At 40.5% G+C, this 21,329-nt stretch overlaps 1 protein-coding gene across 7 annotated transcripts in view; it reads right to left on the reverse strand.

Annotated features, from left to right (window-relative positions):
- The window catches only part of CFAP20DC (CFAP20 domain containing), a 201,382-nt gene that overhangs the window by 43,757 nt on the left and 136,296 nt on the right, over nt 1–21,329 (reverse strand). For all 7 annotated transcript variants that reach the window (XM_037019232.2, XM_037019236.2, XM_037019235.2 and 4 more), the window contains one exon: nt 5,624–5,827. In XM_037019232.2, coding sequence (XP_036875127.2) covers nt 5,624–5,827 — 204 coding nt within the window. The remainder of the gene's footprint in view (nt 1–5,623; nt 5,828–21,329) is intronic.

The raw sequence follows: 21,329 nt of genomic DNA on the forward strand, positions 1-21,329 counted from the left end.
TCCTGAAATTAACTAGCACAGAGCATGAGCTTTGCTTTTCCATGATCAAGCTGATCTAACACTAGAAATTTTGGGGTGAGGGAGAGACGTGAAGGCTAAATAAAAGAACAGGAGATAAGATAATCCTGCCATTTTAAAGGTAAAGACAATATTTTCATGTTGTTATATGAAACCTATGATAATGGCAGCAATGTTGCAAGGTTAATGAAGACCATAAATAACTTGTCTGAGAACCTCACTATATGCTTCTAATTTTATTAAGTGCATTTTGCCTCCTTTTCTCCAAACATCATGCTCTGCAACGTGCCATGTTGATGGATGAGTGTGATTATTACTTTTTTAAACAAACTGAGGATACTTCTGTGTTTGATATTAGGTTATGGGGATTCTCAACTTGAAGGAACGGTATCTTTGGGGCATCTGCTACAGGACAGCATGTAGTGAGGCATGCTTTTCTTGAATCTAGGTTTAGAGGCAGGACAGAGAATAATGAAATATTGAAATAATGAAATAAAGAGTTTAGTTGTAAAGCTCTGAGGAGGTCTGTCTGGATTCTGACAGTTAAGCTCACATCAAAACAAGCACAACAGAACCTCTGCCCACCCTCACAGTCCTCAGAGGTCATAAAAAGGGAAAATGTCCTAGAAATCCTTCCTGATCACTGCAGTGGCCCCTGGACGAGAATGGCTTGGGTGGAGCAGCAGACTAGTTAGTGTGGGTGCCCGGTGAGCACTAGGCATGTGAAATTCCCATTGGGCCCCTTTGAAGCAGGCATTTTATTCATCCCATTCTGTGGGTGATTGTGCCAGTAAATAGATTTGAGCCCAGGTTGGCTGATGTAGAGTCTATATTCTTTTGGTCATTACATGAAGCTGTTCCATTAATTCCTTTTTCTTGAGAAGAAAATACCACACGTGCATGTGTGTGCACGAGCACATACACACGTACACACACAAGACAGGGTTTTGTGCTACTGTCAATCAAAACCACTCACCAAAATAAAATTCACTTAAGAATCTATTTACTGGCGACTGTGCCAGTGAATAGCTGGGATTTGAGCCCAGGGTGGCTGATGTAGAGTCTATATTCTTTTGGTCATTATATGAAGCTGTTTCCATTAAGGCCTTTTCCTTAAGAAGAAAATACCACATGTGTGAGTGCACACACACTCACATACACACACAAGACAGGGCTTTGTGCTACTGTCAATCAAAATCACTCACCAAAATAGAATTCACTTAAGAATCTCTTATAACCAACTCATAGCTTCCTTCCTAAGGCTGCCTAGAGCTCAGTTTTTGAATAAATCTCATGAGGGCTACTCCTAACAGAAACCCTCCAAAATCGATTACTTGTAGCCTGGTTTCCACAGAAGTTGTAAAGTATTGTTTTAATTGAGTTTGGTCCTAAGTCAGAAACTTTGAAAAATTTGTCTGTCAAAGGCCCATGGATTTCTCAGTAGGCTTGATTTATTTAGCATGAGATGCCTACAAAAGCCAATTTGCTATGAGAAATATGGTTACATTTAATTACACTTTTAAATGACTAATTTATTATATCTAAATACCTTTTAAACAGTACATATTACTCTGAACTGTACAGATGCTGAGGAAAGCTGTGAAATTAAAGCTTGTAAACACAATAGATTTTGCTAAAGAGTCTTCATTTTACTCTGTGTAGGCTTTCTGGTTTCAGACTGTAATGTATGTAAAGTCATTAGGTAAAGGTGCTAAATTGAATATTACCTGCCTAAATCTCCTTTTTAAACTACTGGTCATCAAGACTTGGCCAGAGGGAGGTATTTCCTTTGTATGTATATTTTTAATAGCCACTTATCAAATCTAGAATGTAAAATATTACCTGTATCATTCAGGATTTATTTAAGCAAAGCTGATGTTTATTTTGGAATTATGACAACCACCACCTTATTTTAGAGTAAAAAATGGAATCTTTTCCTGATGTGACTAAGTCGTTCAACCAATGACTAACAACCAGCCACAAGTGAATGTGACCTCATGGCAGGCTCTGTGCTGGGAGCTCCTGACCAGGCTGCGGGGAAACTGTAACAATGGCTACCTGATGTGGTAAGTGCTATCACTGAGCCTGAAGACAACAGGAACCCAGAGAAGGAAGCAAATAATTCTGGGCAGGGTGACTGACGGTCAGAGAGGGTTTTGGGAGGCAGTGACATTTGAGTTGGACCTTGGAAAAACAGAAGGTTCTAGGAAAAGGGACAAAGGGTCTCTAGGCAGAGGAAAGAGCCTGGCAATAGCATGATTGGCAGGCTTCAGACAAAAGGCATGGCAGTGATGGGCAGGCTGCACGGCGTAGTTAGAGTGAGGAGTAGTTGTGTGTGTGCTGGGTGGGGGATGGGTAGTGATGGTGAGAAAAGCAGAAACTCATTTCAGGTCCTGTTCAAGGTGATGCAGAAAAAAAGGCACTAAGAGGAGATTATCTTGTTTAAGGGGAGACTCTACCCTCCTCCATAGATTTAATCCTGTTCCTTCTTAGAATCTAGAATTATTTTCTTCTCTTTCTACAAGCTGAGCTTGAACTCATTCTTGAGTAGCTTATTTGTATCCCTGGCACATTGCACCATTCAAAAAAATATGTGGAATGAATTAATGTGAGACAGGCAAGCTAGGTTGTGGTGAGTCATCATCGAGATACTCCTGGCTGTAGAGGCAGAAAGGAAGGTATGTATGTCTCTCACAGTGAGACCTGGAGAAGGCTACAGGGGCTTTGGAGCTAAGCCTCGAGGGATAGTCAGCTACAGGGGACAAGGGTATGTGTGGAGTGTATCTAAGGAATTACACCCAGGCCTAAAGCATGGAGGGAAAGTGGGGGAGCAGTGAGAGACGAGACTGGGGAGATGGCAGGCCTTAGATTCTGGGGGGCCCGTCAGGCTAAACTAAAGAGGCAATGGGGAGTTATAAACGGTTTGATGCAAGGAAGAGATCAGATTAGATCTGGGCTTTAGAAAGATCACTAGTGTGAATAACAGTGACATTAATAATGACAACTAACCTTAATTTATTAAATGCTTATTATGTCTCAGGTATAGTGCCAAGTGCTTTATGAGGCTGCAGCTCGGATTTGAATCTTGGTAATTTGACTTCAGAGCAGATCCTCCCAACTACCAGGCTATCTGCGGTGCTTTGACTGGAGGTATGTAGGCACTAGGAGAATGATGAAGGAATCTGGATGAAAATAAAGTGCCTAGGCTATAGGTAGGGTGGGAGAAGTGGAGATGGCTTCCAAATTTTTGATTGAGTGCCAGTGTCAATGTTGGCACCATCACTGAGATGCAAGAAAAGCAGGATATCACTGTGACAAAATGATGAGGTCTTTCTTCTTTTTCACTATCTCTGTACAACTTCTAGAGAGAAAGGCACGAGCTCTCAGAACGACCACAGTGGTTCTTGTAAACTGCTCCATTTAAACTCCATATGAGCAACAAGATGCGGAGTTCATTAAGGAGTGCGATTTTCCATTTGGTGATAGTTCCAATATTGAAATAGACTATATTTGATGCAATAATAAACATATCTTATGAATGCCAAAGGTAGGTTTTTCAATTATTTTCTCTGTCTAAAAAAAAAACCAGACTGTTTTCAATTCCTCATTTGGTCAAATAGAGGAGTTACTAAGTTCATTACAAATGGTGTTATTTTGGCTGTATGTTTTTGGGACAGAGCAGCTGTCATGCAGGAGGACTTCAGTTCTTGCCAGAACAGGGCAGTGATGAGAACACGGTATCCAGGGCAACCCAGAGTTCAGCCTTTTCAGTCCATAACTAACCATTCCTCAGCTTGCCCCTTGCAATGTTGGTCTCCGAGCTACTTCATGACAGAATGAGCTCGTTCAGGAGGCCACTATTCTCTCTTACTTTTGGTTTAAATGATTGTTGAGGAATATTTGGTAAGAAAGGCAACGTTTCAATTCCACTGTAAATTGCATTGGCAAAACTCTGCATGCACTCACTCTTAGGTTGTTAGCTCTGGCTACGAGGATACTCTGAGTAACCGGCACACAGGGGGTTTCTGCTGGGGGGGTGATAATCTTTAGCACCAAGGCTGCCTGAGGCGGCCTGCGTGACTGATTATTCGGCCCAATGGAAGCCCAACTAAGGCAAGGCAAACCTGGACGATGGGCAGTGGGCATAAAGAACACTAATGAAAAACTAGCTTCACTTATCCTCCACATCTCCTCAGAGCCAACTGAATTCCTCCTCCACGAAGTCTCGTAAGTTCTTTCCAGAGCAGAAATCTCACCTTCTGCTGGATATTGGTAGCACTCATTTGGCAACAGAGTCCATATATCACGGTGGTTGGGAGCTCGGACTTGGGAGTCCTGCCAAGCTAGGTCTGCATTGCTTTACCCAAGAGCCTCCCTTTCCTCATGCAGGAATGGGAACCCCCTGGTGCTCGCCACACAGGACAGCAGTAAGGGGTAAATCAGGTAACACAGGCCTAGTGCCAGGGCCTCTGCGATTGCTAAGATACACAAAGATGTCAGAGACCTGGACAAAAAGAGGCTTCAAAATAAAAAAATTTTTACAGAATAAATATTTAATTAAATGTGTAAAATGTAAGTTATCCACTGTCAACTATGAACTCAACCTTTATGTAATTTGATATAAATATGAATCAAAATGATACAGTTTTATATTTCCTTTCAAAAACTCTACAGTAAAAAAGCTGTATTTACTGCTGGGAAGGCTTTTTCATATGTTTGATACGATGTTTAATGTGGCCTTATAAGCAAATGTCTTGTGAACCTATAGAGGTCTTGAAATGTCTCTAGTGCTTAAAGAAATGGTAGCTCCAATTACATTATGATATGTGATTTTATTATTTGGACTAATGACATTTCTCACGTGGTGCAGGCCTGTTCTGTAGACGTTTCTGCTTTGTCTTTCCAAGTAAGCCATGCAATCTGTGCAGACAGTACTGTGGAGAATGGACTGAGTCAAAACACTGGGCTCTGCTCTGAGCCCCAGCACAGACCAGGTGTGGAAGTGTGGGCCCGGGATTTATGTCCTCACCTCAGAAACAGGGAGACTTTGACCTGCTCCAAGTCCTCTGCTAGTCCTTAGTGAGGATGATGGGCCATATTTAAAAGTATTTTAAATGTACAAACATGGGAAATACAAGCCGCTAAAGCATCTGCAGTGCCTATCACGGTCCACAGACACAGGGGGAGTCACTATAACATCTGGAGACTTCAACACAAGGTTCTTTTCTGCCCTCATATCCAAGCAATACTTACTATATCCATAGCCTCTTCCTTTTTGTTCATTCATTTAACGAGCATTTATTTCAGACCATTGAGCTCCTATGTGCCAGGGCTTATGCTCGGGGCCGCAGATACAAAGGGTTACCAAGAGTCTACAGTAAAACAATCCCTTTTTCTTCCAATGTATGGTTTTATATATTTTGCTACACAATTACCATACATTGTCTGAGGTATATTAAAGTATAAAACAAGAGAATTTAAGAAAAGACAATGCTCCCAGACCTAAAAAACTATTTCTTAATAGGCTCTGACTACTTCTCCCTTTTCCCAGAGAAGTTCGCTCCTCCATAAAGCAAAAAACAAAGACAAAACGCCCTGGACTCACCGGTGGCAGGCAGGAGTTCCAGGTGGTTGTGTCATCGCTGCTGGTACTTATACTGACATTACAGTTGTCAACCTGTGATGCACTCAGGCCGTGGGAGGCCCCTATGTCCTCCAGTTCTTCATTCTGTTGCCGCCGGAGGCTTGCCAGCATCTGCAACTCAGATTCACTCATCTGGCCGGGTTGATAGTTTCTCCAGTCATATTCCTGACCCAGAGAAGAAAAGTGAGAGAGCCAAGGGTCACTTGACTTTCCTTTATTTTACAGGCTACCGACAAATGCTGCTCCACAGCCTTATGCCTTCAAAAGCATCCTGGTGGCAGAGGCCCAGATCTTTAACACGCCTCCATACAATGCCCACCTCTCCTTGTCCTTTTGCTCATGACACATTAGCCATGTTATCCTTCATTGAGGTCCTCAAAAGCATCAGCTCATGTCTGCCTCAGTGCCTGTGCCCATGCCAACCCATAGGCCTCGTGTGCCGGCTAACTTGTAGGTGCCCTTTAGGTCCCAAAGTATGTGTTACTTACTCAAGGGACACCTTTTCTGACAATGAAAAACTGGGTCATCTCCACATTATGTACTCTCATAGAATCTTAAAGTGTTTGTTTTTTTGCATTTATCACAATTGCAGTTATGTAATTGTTTTTTGGAGTTTACAGGTAGTCAACGAACTCTACAAAGGCAAACACTGTGACTGTCTTACTCCCACCATACTTTCCACCTCTGGTGCTGCAATATACTGAGTCATAAAAAATACATATTTGGTCATTCACACACACACACATATATATATATGAAAATGCATATGTATGCCCCAGGTATATTTGGTCTTCATCCACAGTTCCTGAAAACACTTCAGAGTCTTAACGGTGAAGCAGTATCTTGTCATGTGAATGAAAGACTACTGGACCCCACCCAAGGGTGGAGCTGGCGGTCCAGGTGAATGATTTAGCCAAGCACGACTATGAAGTAAAGCCCTCTACAAAAACCCATGAGAATTGCATCTCTTCCCCTTGGATCCTGCTTCTGTCTGGTAGAGAGCTTCCATGCTTGGGGAACCAGAAAGCTTCCCTATTCCACCTAGCCAGGTCCCAAGCTCCACAAGGATAGAAGCTCCTTTACTGGGGACCTTGCCCTATGTCTCTCTTCATCTGGCCATTAACTTGTATCCTTTATTAAACTGGTAAATGTAAGTGTTTCCTTGAGTTCTGTGAGTTGCTCTAGCAAACTAATCAAACTAAGCAACTAAGGGGGAGGTTGTTGGAGCCTCCAGTCTAGCCAGTTGCTTAGAAGCACAGGTACCTGCCTGGGGCTTGCGACTCATGTCTGGAGTTGGGTGTGTGGGGTGTGGAGGGCAGTCTTGTGGGACAGAGCCCTTAACCTGGGGAATCTGGTGCTGTCTCCAGGCAGACAGCATCAGAATTGATTTCTCCGACACCCTGCTGGCGTTGGAGAATTGCTTGGTGGTGTGTGTGGGAAGACCCCCTCCCGGAATTGGGTCTGGGAAAGTGAAAGGAATTATACTGCTGTGTATATGAAAAAAAACCAGGTGCTCAGCCAGTATCTGAGGTAATGAAGTATTTGAGGATTGACTAGATAAACAAAAATTCAAAGCAGTTTTTGTTTAAAAAGAAAAATCACCTTAAATAAGAAAGTCCAGTTTACAAGAGAATTGATGAATTTCATCACTGCGAACAGTACGACCAAATACATTTAACTTGCGGTAAGACTGAGAATGACTAACGAATGGTGTTAAAAGCCATCAAGTGAGCGTAAGATAGGAAATTAAGGCTGAAAGCAAGAAAGACCTCACAGCTACAATAAACACTTACACTGATGTGGACTTCACATGTAATATGCCAGGCACACTTTTTAAAAAAAATTTAAGAATGCTACTGCAGATCATCCGAGGCTAATATACTCTTTCAATGTACAGGGAAGAAAGCTGGCACATGGAATTTTCAGAACCTTTCCTTTCTCTGTGGCCTAAATAAGTTTGATAGCAAACATTAATTTTAACATTGCTAAGATGTTAGCATCACATATGAGCAATGATAAATGTCCAGGACTGGCATAAAAGTTAAAAACAATCTTGAAATTTTCTTATACATCTGGAAACATGGGTTGTGCTCAAAAGGTTTTTATTATGACTTATTAGAATTTTTTAGATATTCAAACCTCTACATTTAGTTTCTCAGAGGACCCTGTGAAATAGTACCTTCTCTTCTGCCTCATAGGGATGTAAAAAGAAAATATAATTAAAAAAAAACTCTCGATATTGCTGTGACATTAAGAGATTTTTAATAAAGCATTATCTACATCATAATTTGGGGGTTATGAAGGCTTGTGATCTAATAACATGATGTGGAGACCTTCTGGAATGTTGTCAGTGGAAATTCACTTAAATTCTTACAGTCCACGGCTCCAGCAGTATGGCACCCTGAGAGGCCATGCAATGTCTCATGGGATATTTCATGAGTATTTAATAGGCTTTGAGAGTTCTTGGGACAAAACAGTATCACAAGAACAAAATTTATATTCTAATGAAAGACATACACACAAAAGAAATAAATTTAAATTCAGAAGAAATAGTTGGGATAGCAACAAACATAAGAAAAGATGCTCAGCATCTCTGTCATTTGAGAAATACAAATCAACACCACAATGAGATACCATTCACACACACTAGGATTGTTATAATACAAAAGACGGACAGTGACAGGTTTTGGTGAGGATGTAGAGAAATGGAAGCCTTATACACTGTTGGTAGGAATGTAAAATGGTGCAGCCACTTTGTAAAAGAGTTTGGCAGTTTCTCAAAATGTTAAGCAATTCACTCCTAGGTATATACCCAAGAGAACTAAAAACATATGTCCACATAAAAACAGGCACGATTGTTCATAGCAGCATTATTCACAGTAGCCAAGAAATGCAAACAATCAAATGTCCACCAACTGATGAATGAGTTTTTATTTATCCATACAGGGGAATATAATTTTGCTGAACAATGTGTATCAAATGCTTCACATAGTACCTGACCAACAGCTATGCTAAGGAGCTCCAAGCTTATGACTTGCAGCTTTTCCAGAAAATGCTTGAATATGTACCTCCAATATATGTTTGTTTATAAATAAACACATGTACAACTGTATCAAAATTGTATCTGTAGTACAAAACATACAAAAAATAGAAATTAAAATGGCTGAGCTTAAAGAAAATGGAAACAGTTTAAAATTTTCTTGCTGAAGCCCAGTGGACTGTTGTTGGTGCATATCTCTTTGGGTCAGCACATCCCTCTTAGGAGGCCACTGGGTTGGCAACCAATGCATATTGTTATTGCTCTTTCCGCTCATTTTCTCTAGCCCCCTGTTCAGTCTTTCATCCATCCTGTCCTCTGCTAGGAGCTGGGAGTATAAAGGATGTAAAAAACACCTCTGTCCTCACAAACTCACAGTCTAGAAAGCGAACATAACAGGTATTATAAAGAGCCTCAACGGAGAGATGACTGATGCCAGAGGAGTGCAGTGCGGCAGGGGCTAAGTGCCCAGCAGAGTCAGGAAAAGCCTCACAGACATGTAAGGTGGTATTTGGTAATAATTAAACCTGTTGACAAATGTAATGAGGGGCCTTCAGAGGGAGTGAATTCTCTCCACTGCTGGCAGTTTTAAAACAGGAGCCAGGGAAATAATATCTGGCTGGAAAATCGCAGTAATGTGCAGTGGTGGAAATGGGCTGATTGACTGATTCATTAATTTATTCGACAAATACTTAGAGAGACCTTATTAAGTGCCAGGAACTGCTGGTGCTGAGTTTCCTCAGAACTCTCTATTTCCATGATTTTCTTTCGTACAGCAGTAAAACGTATTCTGACAACACCCTGGAAGGAGCAGCCAAAAATGAGCAGGAGAAAGAAGTGACTTTCTTCAGGGTCATGAATAGAGCAACTGGTGGCACAGACAGGTAATTAACTTAATCCTCTGACAGATTCTTGATATGCAATCCCTTAAACCTTTTCAAAATCACCAGAAAGGCTAAATCATTTATTATTTGTTTTAAAAAGAAGTCTTACAATAAGACAAGTGGACCCCAGCACGAGATGTCATCAAACTAAATTACACTACTCCTGACAGGCAAAGTGCTTTATGTGATTCTATCTCCCAAAGGCTCAAAATATTATATATAACCCAATTTTGTTTCAAAATATACTTGCAGGAAAGAGGGGAGACATTATCAATTAGATTTGTCTTAGGAACGACGAAATGAGCTCAAGGCTGTAGATTCACCTGTGCTCAGGTTCCCAGGCAAGTCCTTTCCTTGTGAAGCCATTCAAGCTGCTCATTTTCACTGACTTTTCTTCATTTTTGAGAGACTGAGACAGTGAAGTTACAAAGACAAGTAAGATGTGGCCCCTGCTTTCACAGGTCTGACAATCTGGCAGGGCAACTGAGAGATGAAAGGAAATGTAGAGTATAAATAAGGAAGCATATGCCGCGGTACAGTATTGATAATCGCACAGAGCCTTGATGATTAAAAGGAAAACTGGTAATTCCAGCAAAATGATAAAACACAACAAAGACATCTTTCAACCTGATGCCCTTTACCTAATCTCTCTAAGATATTGAGACACAATAGCTTAATTGATCAAACATCTGCGTATAGCGCTTTGTGAGCCTCAGATAAGAACCAGTCCTACTGCTCTGTGGGTGACACAAGGCTACGTTTACAAGGGCAGAGTGGTGGCAGGAGCCAAAATGAGACACGGCCATGGGTTAATAAGATCAGATAAAGAACCCCACTCTGTTCTGTATGGATGGGAAAATAATAGACTTGGGAGAAAACTGGGTCATTATTTTCATTCTGGAACCTATCAAACCTCTGAGATTCTCTGAGTCAGTTTGCATTGTGACAATCAGTGCCTGACACCCATGGTATAGGGGACATCATGTTGTAAAAACTCTTAATAGAAGCTCTACCTAACAATCCCTGACTCTGTATTAAAGTTACACCAAAATGCAAAATGTGCTACTATGAAGGGCTAGTGACTGTTACAACAGGATATAACATAACAGGCAATATGAGAAAAGGGAGATATACCAAATAGTCTGGCATTTCAGAAAAGAAGTCACTACTGGTAGGATCAGCCAAGGCTTCCTGGGGGAGACGGTCTCTAAGCTGGCCTGGGAGAATAAGAAGGCTGATATGGTGCCATATTCTAACCATTAGGCAGGAAAATGTGGGGCAACTGTAATTCTGGAGCTTATATCCATAGAGAACATTAGACTAGAATTACTTATATACACTATTTAGAAATGAAATCAGTAATACTGTCCAAGGTAACAAGGATGTAAATACCTAGAATTTAATCTAAACCTCATAAGATCAAATGGCTTCCATTTCCATGTCCAAGTCTTATAAAAAGTCTAAGATTCTATCAAAAGACATATTAATAGTTCCCAAATGGAAACTACCCAAGGGACCCTCAACAGCAGAATGGACAAAGAAGCAGTGTGACAGTCTATAGCAGTGAAATGAGTGGCATGATGAACTTCACAAAAGAAACGCTCAGAGAGAGAAGCCAGACACGAGAGATTATACACTGGTAACACTGGTCGCAGGGGGTGGCTGCAAGGGGAGAGGGGCAGGAAGGGATGGTGATAGAGCAGTGGGGCATCTGGGTGCTGCCACTGTTGTCTTTCTTGATCTGGATGATGGTCATATGGGTTGTTCAGTTTGTGAAAACTCATCAAAGACTGTTTATGATATGCATATTTCTCTGTGACCAGCAAGAGCAAAGAAGTCTAAGACTCAAAAAGATTTCCTAGGAAGTGACTAGCTGTTAATGACTGGCCCCTTACTCTAGTGGGGGAATAAAAGCATTTTGTAAATGTGCTTGATATCTGTTTGAAATTTTGAATAATAGCTGATGATAGTGTTCTGGGGCATCTCTTCACCAGCTAGCACTCTTTGAAGCCTTATCTCATATTCCCGAGCTGCGTATCCCACACAAGAGTCTGCCCTGATTCACTGGGGGCACAGGGCCACTAACAGTAAGAATGAAGAAAAGACAGACGCCACAAACATAGGCTGTAAGTGACACATACTTGAGCACATAATTCATTTATAATATACAGTAGCTTTCAACATGTGTCTTCACCATGCAAACAAGTGAATCAAAACTTAAAGACCAAGCCACAGTACAACTTGAAAAACTTTGCTAAAATTTAAGGGATAATGTCAATTTACACAGCATAAATCAGGAGTCACACTATGTGAAAGAACTGGTCAGAATCTAGATTGTGCTTTTATGTGAATGGCATTCATGTGGACCTAGGCTTAATCAGATGCAGCACTTCCTCAGAAATGTCTGTCACAGACATTTTGGCATGTGACCTGGAGACACTTCACAATCTGGCCCAATCTGTACTTCATTATCTATGCATACAAATCCCTTGAGTATGTTTCAGGTAAAGCACTCCTTGGTAATAAAACCAATACTTGCAAAATTACCTGCAAACAGGTAACCCACTATCACGTATGTGGTTCTCTCTTCAGTTTTTGTTGTTTTGTTTTCTTGGGAGATGGTGTGAAAGGATTTTTTAAAAAAGATCTTTATACTGATGTGCTATGCTGTATTTGTATAGGATACCCTTTTAATCCATGACCCAAAAACAAATTTATCTCCATGCTTTTTGCCTTGGTAATCTGTTTGCTAATTTTCAGAAGGAATTCTCTGACCAATGTACCTGAACTATTCTTATTAGCTTTAAAGTGAGTTGAATGATCTGTAATCTTTCAGCACATATCTTCTGGGTTCAGACTATTCCCTGAGTTTAACAATAAAGTATAGATGAGAAAGAATCTAGTAAAGCCAAACTGAACATGTTTTATGTTATATTCAAGGGTATGCCATCTACAAGGTGATTGTAGCCGTATACACTGGACAAGCATGGTGCCCTTTCAATAAATGATAGTTTAAAATGATACTTAGAACCAGGAAGAAAACAGTTACTGAAACTGCTTATGGAAAGGAAAATAGCAGAGGTCAGCCAAATGATGTTTCTGGAGTGGGAAGATGATAACTTTAAGTTTGAACTGTTTTAGAATGTACAACTTGGTTGGAAATCAGTGATGACAGATACACCAACATCTGTGCACGCTTCTGCATGTTAAAATACTGCAAAGCTGATTTGGAGGGGGCGGAGCCAAGATGGCAGTGTGGGTAGGACAGTGGGAATTTCCTACCAAAAACATATATATTTTTGAAAATACAACAAATACAACTATCCCTAAAAGAGAGACCAGAAGACACAGGAAAACAGCCAGACTACATCCACACCTATGAGAACCCAGCGCCTGGTGAAAGGGGTAAGATACAAGCTGCAGCCCAGCGGGACGCGAGGCCCCTCATCCCAGCTCTTGGCGGGAGGAGAGGAGTCGGAGCAGGGAGGGAGAGGGAGCCCAGGACTGCTGAACACCCAGCCTCAGCCCTCCGGACCAGAGCGCAGACACAGTGCATGGATGGAGTGCTGGAAACAGGACAGTAAGACCTGTGAGTGGGTCCTGAAGCCGGAGCCCCTGTGACAAAGAAAAGCGAGTCCTTTTTGAAAGTCTTAAAGGGACAGGGACCCCACAGCTGGACGGAAGCATCCCAGGTCACAATCCAGCAGCTGGAAATTCCAGGGAACTCTGGGCGCACTAACCCCCTGGGCAACAGCTCTGAGACCCCTCACAGAGGTAAACAGCCAAACAGCCCCCCCGTCTATTACCCCTCCAGGGCCCTGCCATAACAGAGCAGCAGCCTGAGGCTGGCTACACCCACAGCAAGGGAGCTTCCTCCATACTGGCCGGGCAACACACACAGACCCAGTCTACATGCAATTGCCCAACACAAGCCACTAGGGGTCGCAGCTGTCCCAGTAAAGAAAGGCCAGGAGCCAAGTGGAAAGCTGATAGACGCGTCAATAGCACTCAACTGCACCAATCAACATGAAAAGGCAAAAAAATTTGATCCAGACAAGACTAACCCAGACAGCTTCGGCATCTTCTACATCTTCCCCTGAGAAGGAATCTGGGGAGATAGATTTAACCAGTCTTCCTGAAAAAGAATTCAAAACAAAAGTCATAACCATGCTGATGGACTTGCAGAGAAATATGCAAGAACTAAGGAGGGAGAATACAGAAATAAAACAAGCTCTGGAAGGACTTCAAAACAGAATGGATGAGATGCAAGAGACCATTAATGGACTAGAAAACAGAGAACAGGAATGCAGAGAAGCTGATGCAGAGAGAGATAAAAGGATCTCCAGGAATGAAAGAATTTTACAAGAACTGTGTGACCAATCGATATGGAACAATATCCGCATTATAGAGGTACCAGAAGAAGAGAGAGAGAAAGGGATAGAAAGTGTCTTTGAAGAAATAATTGCCGAAAACTTCCCCAAACTAGGGGAGGAAATGGCCTCTCAGACCACAGAAACACACAGAACTCCCATGACAAGGGATCCAAGGAGGGCAACACCAAGACACATAATAATTAAAATGGCAAAGATCAAAGACAAGGACAAAGTATTAAAGGCAGCCAGAGAGACAGAAAAGGTCACCTACAAAGGAAAACCCATCAGGCCATCATCAGACTTCTCAACAGAAACCCTACAGGCCAGAAGAGAACGGCGATATACTTAATGCAATGAAACAGAAGGGCCTCGAACCAAGACTACTGTATCCAGCACGATTATCATTTAAATATGAAGGAGGGATTAAACAATTCCCAGACAAGCAAAAGTTGAGGGAATTTGCCTCCCACAAACCACCTCTATAGGGCATCTTACAGGGACTGCTCTAGATGGGAGCACCCCTAAAAAGAGCACAGAACAAAACACCCAACATATGAAGAAGGGAGGAGCAGGAATAAGAAGGGAGAGAAATAAAGAATCATCAGACCATGTTTATAATAGCTCAATAAGCGAGTTAAGTTAGACAGTAAGATAGTAAAGAAGCTAACCTTGAACCTTTGGTAACCACAAACTTAAAGCCTGCAATGGCAATAAGTACATACCTTTCAATAATCACCCTAAATGTAAATGGACTGAATGCACCAATGAAAAGACACAGAGTAATAAAATGGATAAAAAAGCAAGACCCATCCATATGCTGCTTACAAGAGAGTCACCTCAAAGCCAAAGACATGCACAGACTAAAAGTCAAGGGATGGAAAAAGATATTTCATGCAAACAACAGAGAGAAAAAAGCAGGTGTTGCAATACTAGTATCAGACAAAACAGACTTCAAAATAAATAAAGTAACAAAAGACAAAGAAGGACATTACATAATGATAAAGGGCTCAGTCCAACAAGAGGATATAACCATTATAAATATATATGCACCCAATACAGGAGCACCAACATATGTGAAACAAATACTAACAGAATTAAAGGAGGAAATAGAATGCAATGCATTCATTTTGGGAGACTTCAACACACCACTCACTCCAAAGGACAGATCCACCAGACAGAAAATAAGTAAGGACACAGAGGCACTGAACAACACACTAGAACAGATGGACCTAATAGACATCTACAGAACTCTACATCCAAAAGCAACAGGATACATATTCTTCTCAAGTGCACATGGAACATTCTCCAGAATAGACCACATACTAGGCCACAAAAAGAGCTTCAGTAAATTTCAAAAGATTGAAATCCTACCAACCAGCTTTTCAGCCCACAAAGGCATAAAACTAGAAATAATTTGTACAAAGAAAGCAAAAAGGCTCACAAACACATGGAGGCTTAACAACACGCTCCTAACTAATCAATGGATCAATGACCAAATCAAAATGGAGATCCAGAAATATATGGAAACAAATGACAACAACAACACAAAGCCCCGACTACTGTGGGATACAGCAAAAGCAGTCTTAAGAGGAAAGTATATAGCAATGCAGGCATATTTAAAGAAGAAAGAACAATCCCAAATGGATGGTCTAATGTCACAATTATCGAAATTGGAAAAAGAAGAACAAATAAGGCCTAAGGTCAGTAGAAGGAGGGACATAATAAAGATCAGAGAAGAAATAAATAAAATTGAGTAGAATAAAACAATAGTAAAAGTCAATGAAACCAAGAGCTGGTTCTTCGAGAAAATAAACAAAATAGATAAGCCTCTAGCCAGACTTATTAAGAGGAAAAAAGAGTCAACACACATCAACAGAATCAGAAACAAGAAAGGAAAAATCATGAGGGACCCCACAGAAATACAAAGAATTATTAGAGAATACTATGAAAACCTACATGTTAACAAGCTGGGAAACCTAGGAGAAATGGACAACTTCCTAGAAAAATACAACCTTCCAAGACTGACCAAGAAAGAAACACAAAATCTAAACAGACCAATTACCAGCAACAAAATTGAAGCAGTAATCAAAAAACTACCAAAGTACAATACCCCCAGGCCAGATGGATTCACCTCGTAATTTCATCAGACATACAGAGAAGACATAATACCTATTCTCCTTAACATTTTCCAAAAAATATAAGAGGAGGGAATACTCCCAAACTCATTCTATGAAGCCAACATCACCCTAATATCAAAACCAGGCAAAGACCCCACCAAAAAAGAAAACTACAGACCAATATCCCTGATGAACGTAGATGCAAAAATACTCAACAAAATATTAGCAAACCGAATTCAAAAATACATCAAAAGGATCATACACCATGACCAAGGGGGATTCATCCCAGGGATGCAAGGATGGTACAACATTAAAAAATTCATCAACATTATCTACCACATCAACAAAAAGAAAGACAAAAACCACATGATCATCTCCATAGATGCTGAAAAAGCATTTGACAAAATTCAACATCCATTCATGATAAAAACTCTCAACAAAATGGGTATAGAGGGCAAGTACCTCAACATAATAAAGGCCATGTATGATAAACCCACAGCCAACATCATACTGAACAGCGAGAAGCTGAAAGCTTTTCCTCTGAGATCGGGAACAAGACAGGGATGCCCACTCTCTCCACTGTTATTCAACATAGTACTGGAGGTCCTAGCCACGGCAATTAGACAAAACAAAGAAATACAAGGAATCCAGATTGGTAAAGAAGAAGTTAAACTGTCACTATTTGCAGATGACATGATATTGTACATAAAAAACCCTAAAGACTCCACTCCAAAACTACTAGAGCTAATATCGGAATTCAGCAAAGTTGCAGGATACAAAATTAACACACAGAAATCTGTGGCTTTCCTATACACTAATAATGAGCCAATAGAAAGAGAAATCAGGAAAACAATTTCATTCACAATAGCATCAAAAAGAATAAAATACTTAGGAATAAACCTAACCAAGGAATTGAAAGACCTATACCCTGAAAACTATAAGACACTCTTAAGAGATATTAAAGAGGTCACTAACAAATGGAAATTCATTCCATGCTCCTGGCTAGGAAGAATTAATATCGTCAAAATGGCCATCCTGCCCAAAGCAATATACAGATTCCATGCAATCCCTATCAAACTACCAACAGCATTCTGCAATGAACTGGAACAAATAGTTCAAAAATTCATATGGAAACACCAAAGACCCCGAATAGCTAAAGCAATCCTGAGAAGGAAGAATAAAGTGGGGGGGATCTCACTCCCCAACTTCAAGCTCTACTACAAAGCCACAGTAATCAAGACAATTTGGTACTGGCACAAGAACAGAGCCACAGACCAATGGAACAGAATAGAGACTCCAGACATTAACCCAAACATATATGGTTAACTAATATTCGATAAAGGTGCCATGGACATACAATGAGGAAATGAAAGTCTCTTCAACAGATGGTGCTGGCAAAACTGGACAGCTACATGTAAGAGAATGAAACTGGATCACTGTCTAACCCCATACACAAAAGTAAATTTGAAATGGATCAAAGACTTGTATGTAAGTCATGAAGCCATAAAACTCTTAGAAAAAAACATAGGTGAAAATCTCTTAGACATAAACATGAGTGACCTCTTCTTGAACATATCTCCCCGGGCAAGGGAAACAAACGCAAAAATGAACAAATGGGACTATATCAAGCTGAAAAGCTTCTGTACAGCAAAGGACGCCATCAATAGAAGAAAAAGGTACCCTACAGTATGGGAGAATATATTTGTAAATGACAGATCCAATAAAGGCTTGACATCCAAAATATATAAAGAGCTCACGCACCTCAACAAACAAAAAGCAAATAATCCAATTAAAAAATGGGCAGAGGAGCTGAATAGACAGTTCTCTAAAGAAGAAATTCAGATGGCCAACAGACACATGAAAAGATGCTCCACATTGCTAGTTATCAGAGAAATGCAAATTAAAACCACAATGAGATATCACCTCACACCAGTAAGGATGGCTACCATCCAAAAGACAAACAACAACAAATGTTGGCGAGGTTGTGGAGAAAGGGGAACCCTCCTACACTGCTGGTGGGAATGTAAATTAGTTCACCCATTGTGGAAAGCAGTATGGAGGTTCCTGAAAATGCTCAAAATAGAAATACCATTTGACCCAGGAATTCCACTTCTAGGAATTTACCCCAAGAATGCAGCACTCCAGTTTGAAAAAGACAGATGCACCCCTATGTTTATCACTGCTCTATTTACAATAGCCAAGATATGGAAGCAACCTAAATGTCCATCAGTAGATGAATGGATAAAGAAGATGTGGTACATATACACAATGGAATATTACTCAGCCATAAGAAGAAAAGAAATCCTACCATTTGCAACAAAATGGATGGAGCTAGAGGGTATTATGCTCAGTGAAATAAGCCAAGTGGAGAAAGTCAAGTACCAAATGATTTCACTCATCTGTGGAGTATAAGAACAAAAGAAAACTGAAGGAACAAAACAGCAGCAGAAGCACAGAACCCAAGAATGGACTAACAGTTACCAAAGGGAAAGGGACTGGGGAGGACGGGTGGGAAGGGAGGGATAAGGGCAGGAAAAAAAGAAAGGGGGCATTATGATTAGCATGTGTAGTGTGGGGTGGGGCACGGGGAGGGCTGTGCAACACAGAGAAGACAAGTTGTGATTTTACAGCATCTTACTATGTTGATGGACAGTGACTGTGAATGGGGATGTGGGGGCGACTTGGTGAAGGGGGGAGCCTAGTAAACATAATGTCCTTCATGTGATTAATGATACCAAAATAAAATTTAAAAAAGTACTGCAAAGCTTAAAGTGGCGATAGAACTTAAGTTGCCATATGATTCTCAGTGGCTTTTAATTGGGGCTGGTGGTCCAGTGTGGTGGAAGTTGCCCTGGCTTTTCTGGCCAAACTCCTGGGTTTGACACTCTGCTCTGTCACTTACTCGATATGAAGAGCTAAAGACTCTCTTACTCATCTATCAAATCAGAATAAACAAGGTCTCTGCGAGCTGTGGAGACTGATGTGAGATAAAGTGTGGGACACCTTGCAGAGGGCCTGGCATATGGCAAGGACCGCAAATCCTGAAAGTCACAAAGTTTTTAACCTAAGACCTTGATCTCAAGTGTTTTTAGGAAATGCCATCAGACTAGCATCTCTTACATAAAGTAGGAAAATGGCAAGTATAACTTGTTCTTATTTAAAATTAGGAAAACCAAGATATCAAAGAAGATGGATTTCTTCAATAAATATTTGACTAGTAGGATGCTAATTTAGCATTAAAATATTGGGGAACTGACCATGAAATGTTACAACATGTTGCTTAAACATCTAATACATTTTCATTGATTCATAATTCTTGTAGTCTCTTAATTTTTTTCAAGTCTATCTATAGTTTCTGAAACTTTTGAGAATTTGAAATTGTTCCTCTTCATTAGAGTAACTGGTGCATTGTTTGCACACCTAGCTGCTCAGGAATGGAGGTATCAATATGTCCTAAAAACTTCTGCAATTGGATATCATCATCCAAATTTTGGATTATAATTCTATTTTTAATTATTTTAACATGCACCTACTCTAGACTATTTTGCCTTGGTCAGCAACTGAATTAGACACTAGACACAAAGAAAGAGAAAGCCACAAACCATTCCATAGCATCAACAGGAGTTTGGACTGAAAAATATTAAAAATAACGCAGAGGGTTAGGAGCAATTTTCACCTGAGAAATTTCAGTGCTTAATGCAAATATTTTTACTGGCAGCACAAATGTTATTTAATTACCAAACTGCAGCTTTAGCAATACCCCCAGCAGTACACTGACATAAAACTAAGTAATGACCTTGTTTTTTTTTTTTTTTTTTTTTTTTTTTTTTTTGAGAGGGCATCTCTCATATTTATTGATCAAATGGTTGTTAACAACAATAAAATTCAGTATAGGGGGGTCAATGCTCAATGTACAATCAATCCATCTCAAGCCTAATTCTCGTCAGTCTCCAATCTTCTGAAGCATAACGAACAAGTTCTTACATGGTGAACGAATTCTTACATAGTGAATAACTTCTTACATGGTGAACAGTACAAGGGCAGTCATCACAGAAACTTTCGGTTTTGATCATGCAATATGACCTATAAACCATCAGGTCAAATATGAATATTCATTTGATTTTTGTACTTGATTTATATGTTGATCCCACATTTCTCCTATTATTATTATTATTTTTATTTTTAATAAAATGCTGAAGTGGTAGGTAGATGCAAGATAAAGGTAGAAAACATAGTTTAGTGCTGTAAGAAGGCAAATGTAGATGATCAGATGATCAGGTGTGTGCCTATGGACTAAGTATTAATCCAGGCTAGACAAGGGCAGCAAGACATCCACGGATGCAGAAGATTTCTCTCAAAGCAGGGGGGGTGAGGTTCTGAGCCTCACCTCTGTTGATCCCCAAATTCTCACCTGATGGCCCCCCTGCGACTGTGCCTGTCTTAGGTTGTTCCTCCCTTGAGGAATCTTACCCGTCTCTGGCTAACCAGTCATCTTCCGGGGCCATACAGGGATATGTAAAGTTGGTAAGTGAGAGAGAAGCCATATTGTTTGCAAAGGTTAGCTTTTTACTTCTTTGCAGATTTATGCCCTGTGGCTTCTATGCCCAGCACTTGTCTCGAGGTATCTTTACCACCTGGAGGAATTATGATACTCGGTAAATTCGATATGAGGCACGAATTCTATTTAAAGTTTGTAATTAGGAAGGAAGAAGAAAAGCTATAGATGTAGCATATGAAGGAAACTTGGGAGGATTGATTATTTCTTTGACATATCTTCTTGTATAGTACCTTAAGTATGTATAGGTTTTAAACTACTAACTAATTTGCACACACATATTGACATAATAGGAATACGGTGACATAAACAAAGCAAATCTATAATTACCAGCCATCTCCAGTGAAGCCAAGAAAACCATTTAGGCACCCTAGGCATTTGTGAAAATTTATCTATGATATGATGGATATTTTCCAACTGTACTTGAACCATCAGACAAATTAAAGCAGCCCATTTCTGGGATCTGTTCACATCCCATATGTTCTTTTAACCATAGATAGTCTATAGTCATGAGATTTTGGGGTGCTACAACTTGCACCCCTCCCAACTCCTGGTTGAGTTCCAACAGTACAGATCCAGTCAAATTCGTTGTCTCACTGTATGCACATGCCAGCCTAGACATCTCCCTCCTCCTTCTTATGGCAAGTCCAGGAGATGGTGGGCTGGATGCAGCCACAACCGCAGCATCGTCCGGATCCCTG

Source organism: Manis javanica, chromosome 3 (assembly GCF_040802235.1).
Source record: "Manis javanica isolate MJ-LG chromosome 3, MJ_LKY, whole genome shotgun sequence".
In the NCBI taxonomy this organism is placed as follows: domain Eukaryota; kingdom Metazoa; phylum Chordata; class Mammalia; order Pholidota; family Manidae; genus Manis; species Manis javanica.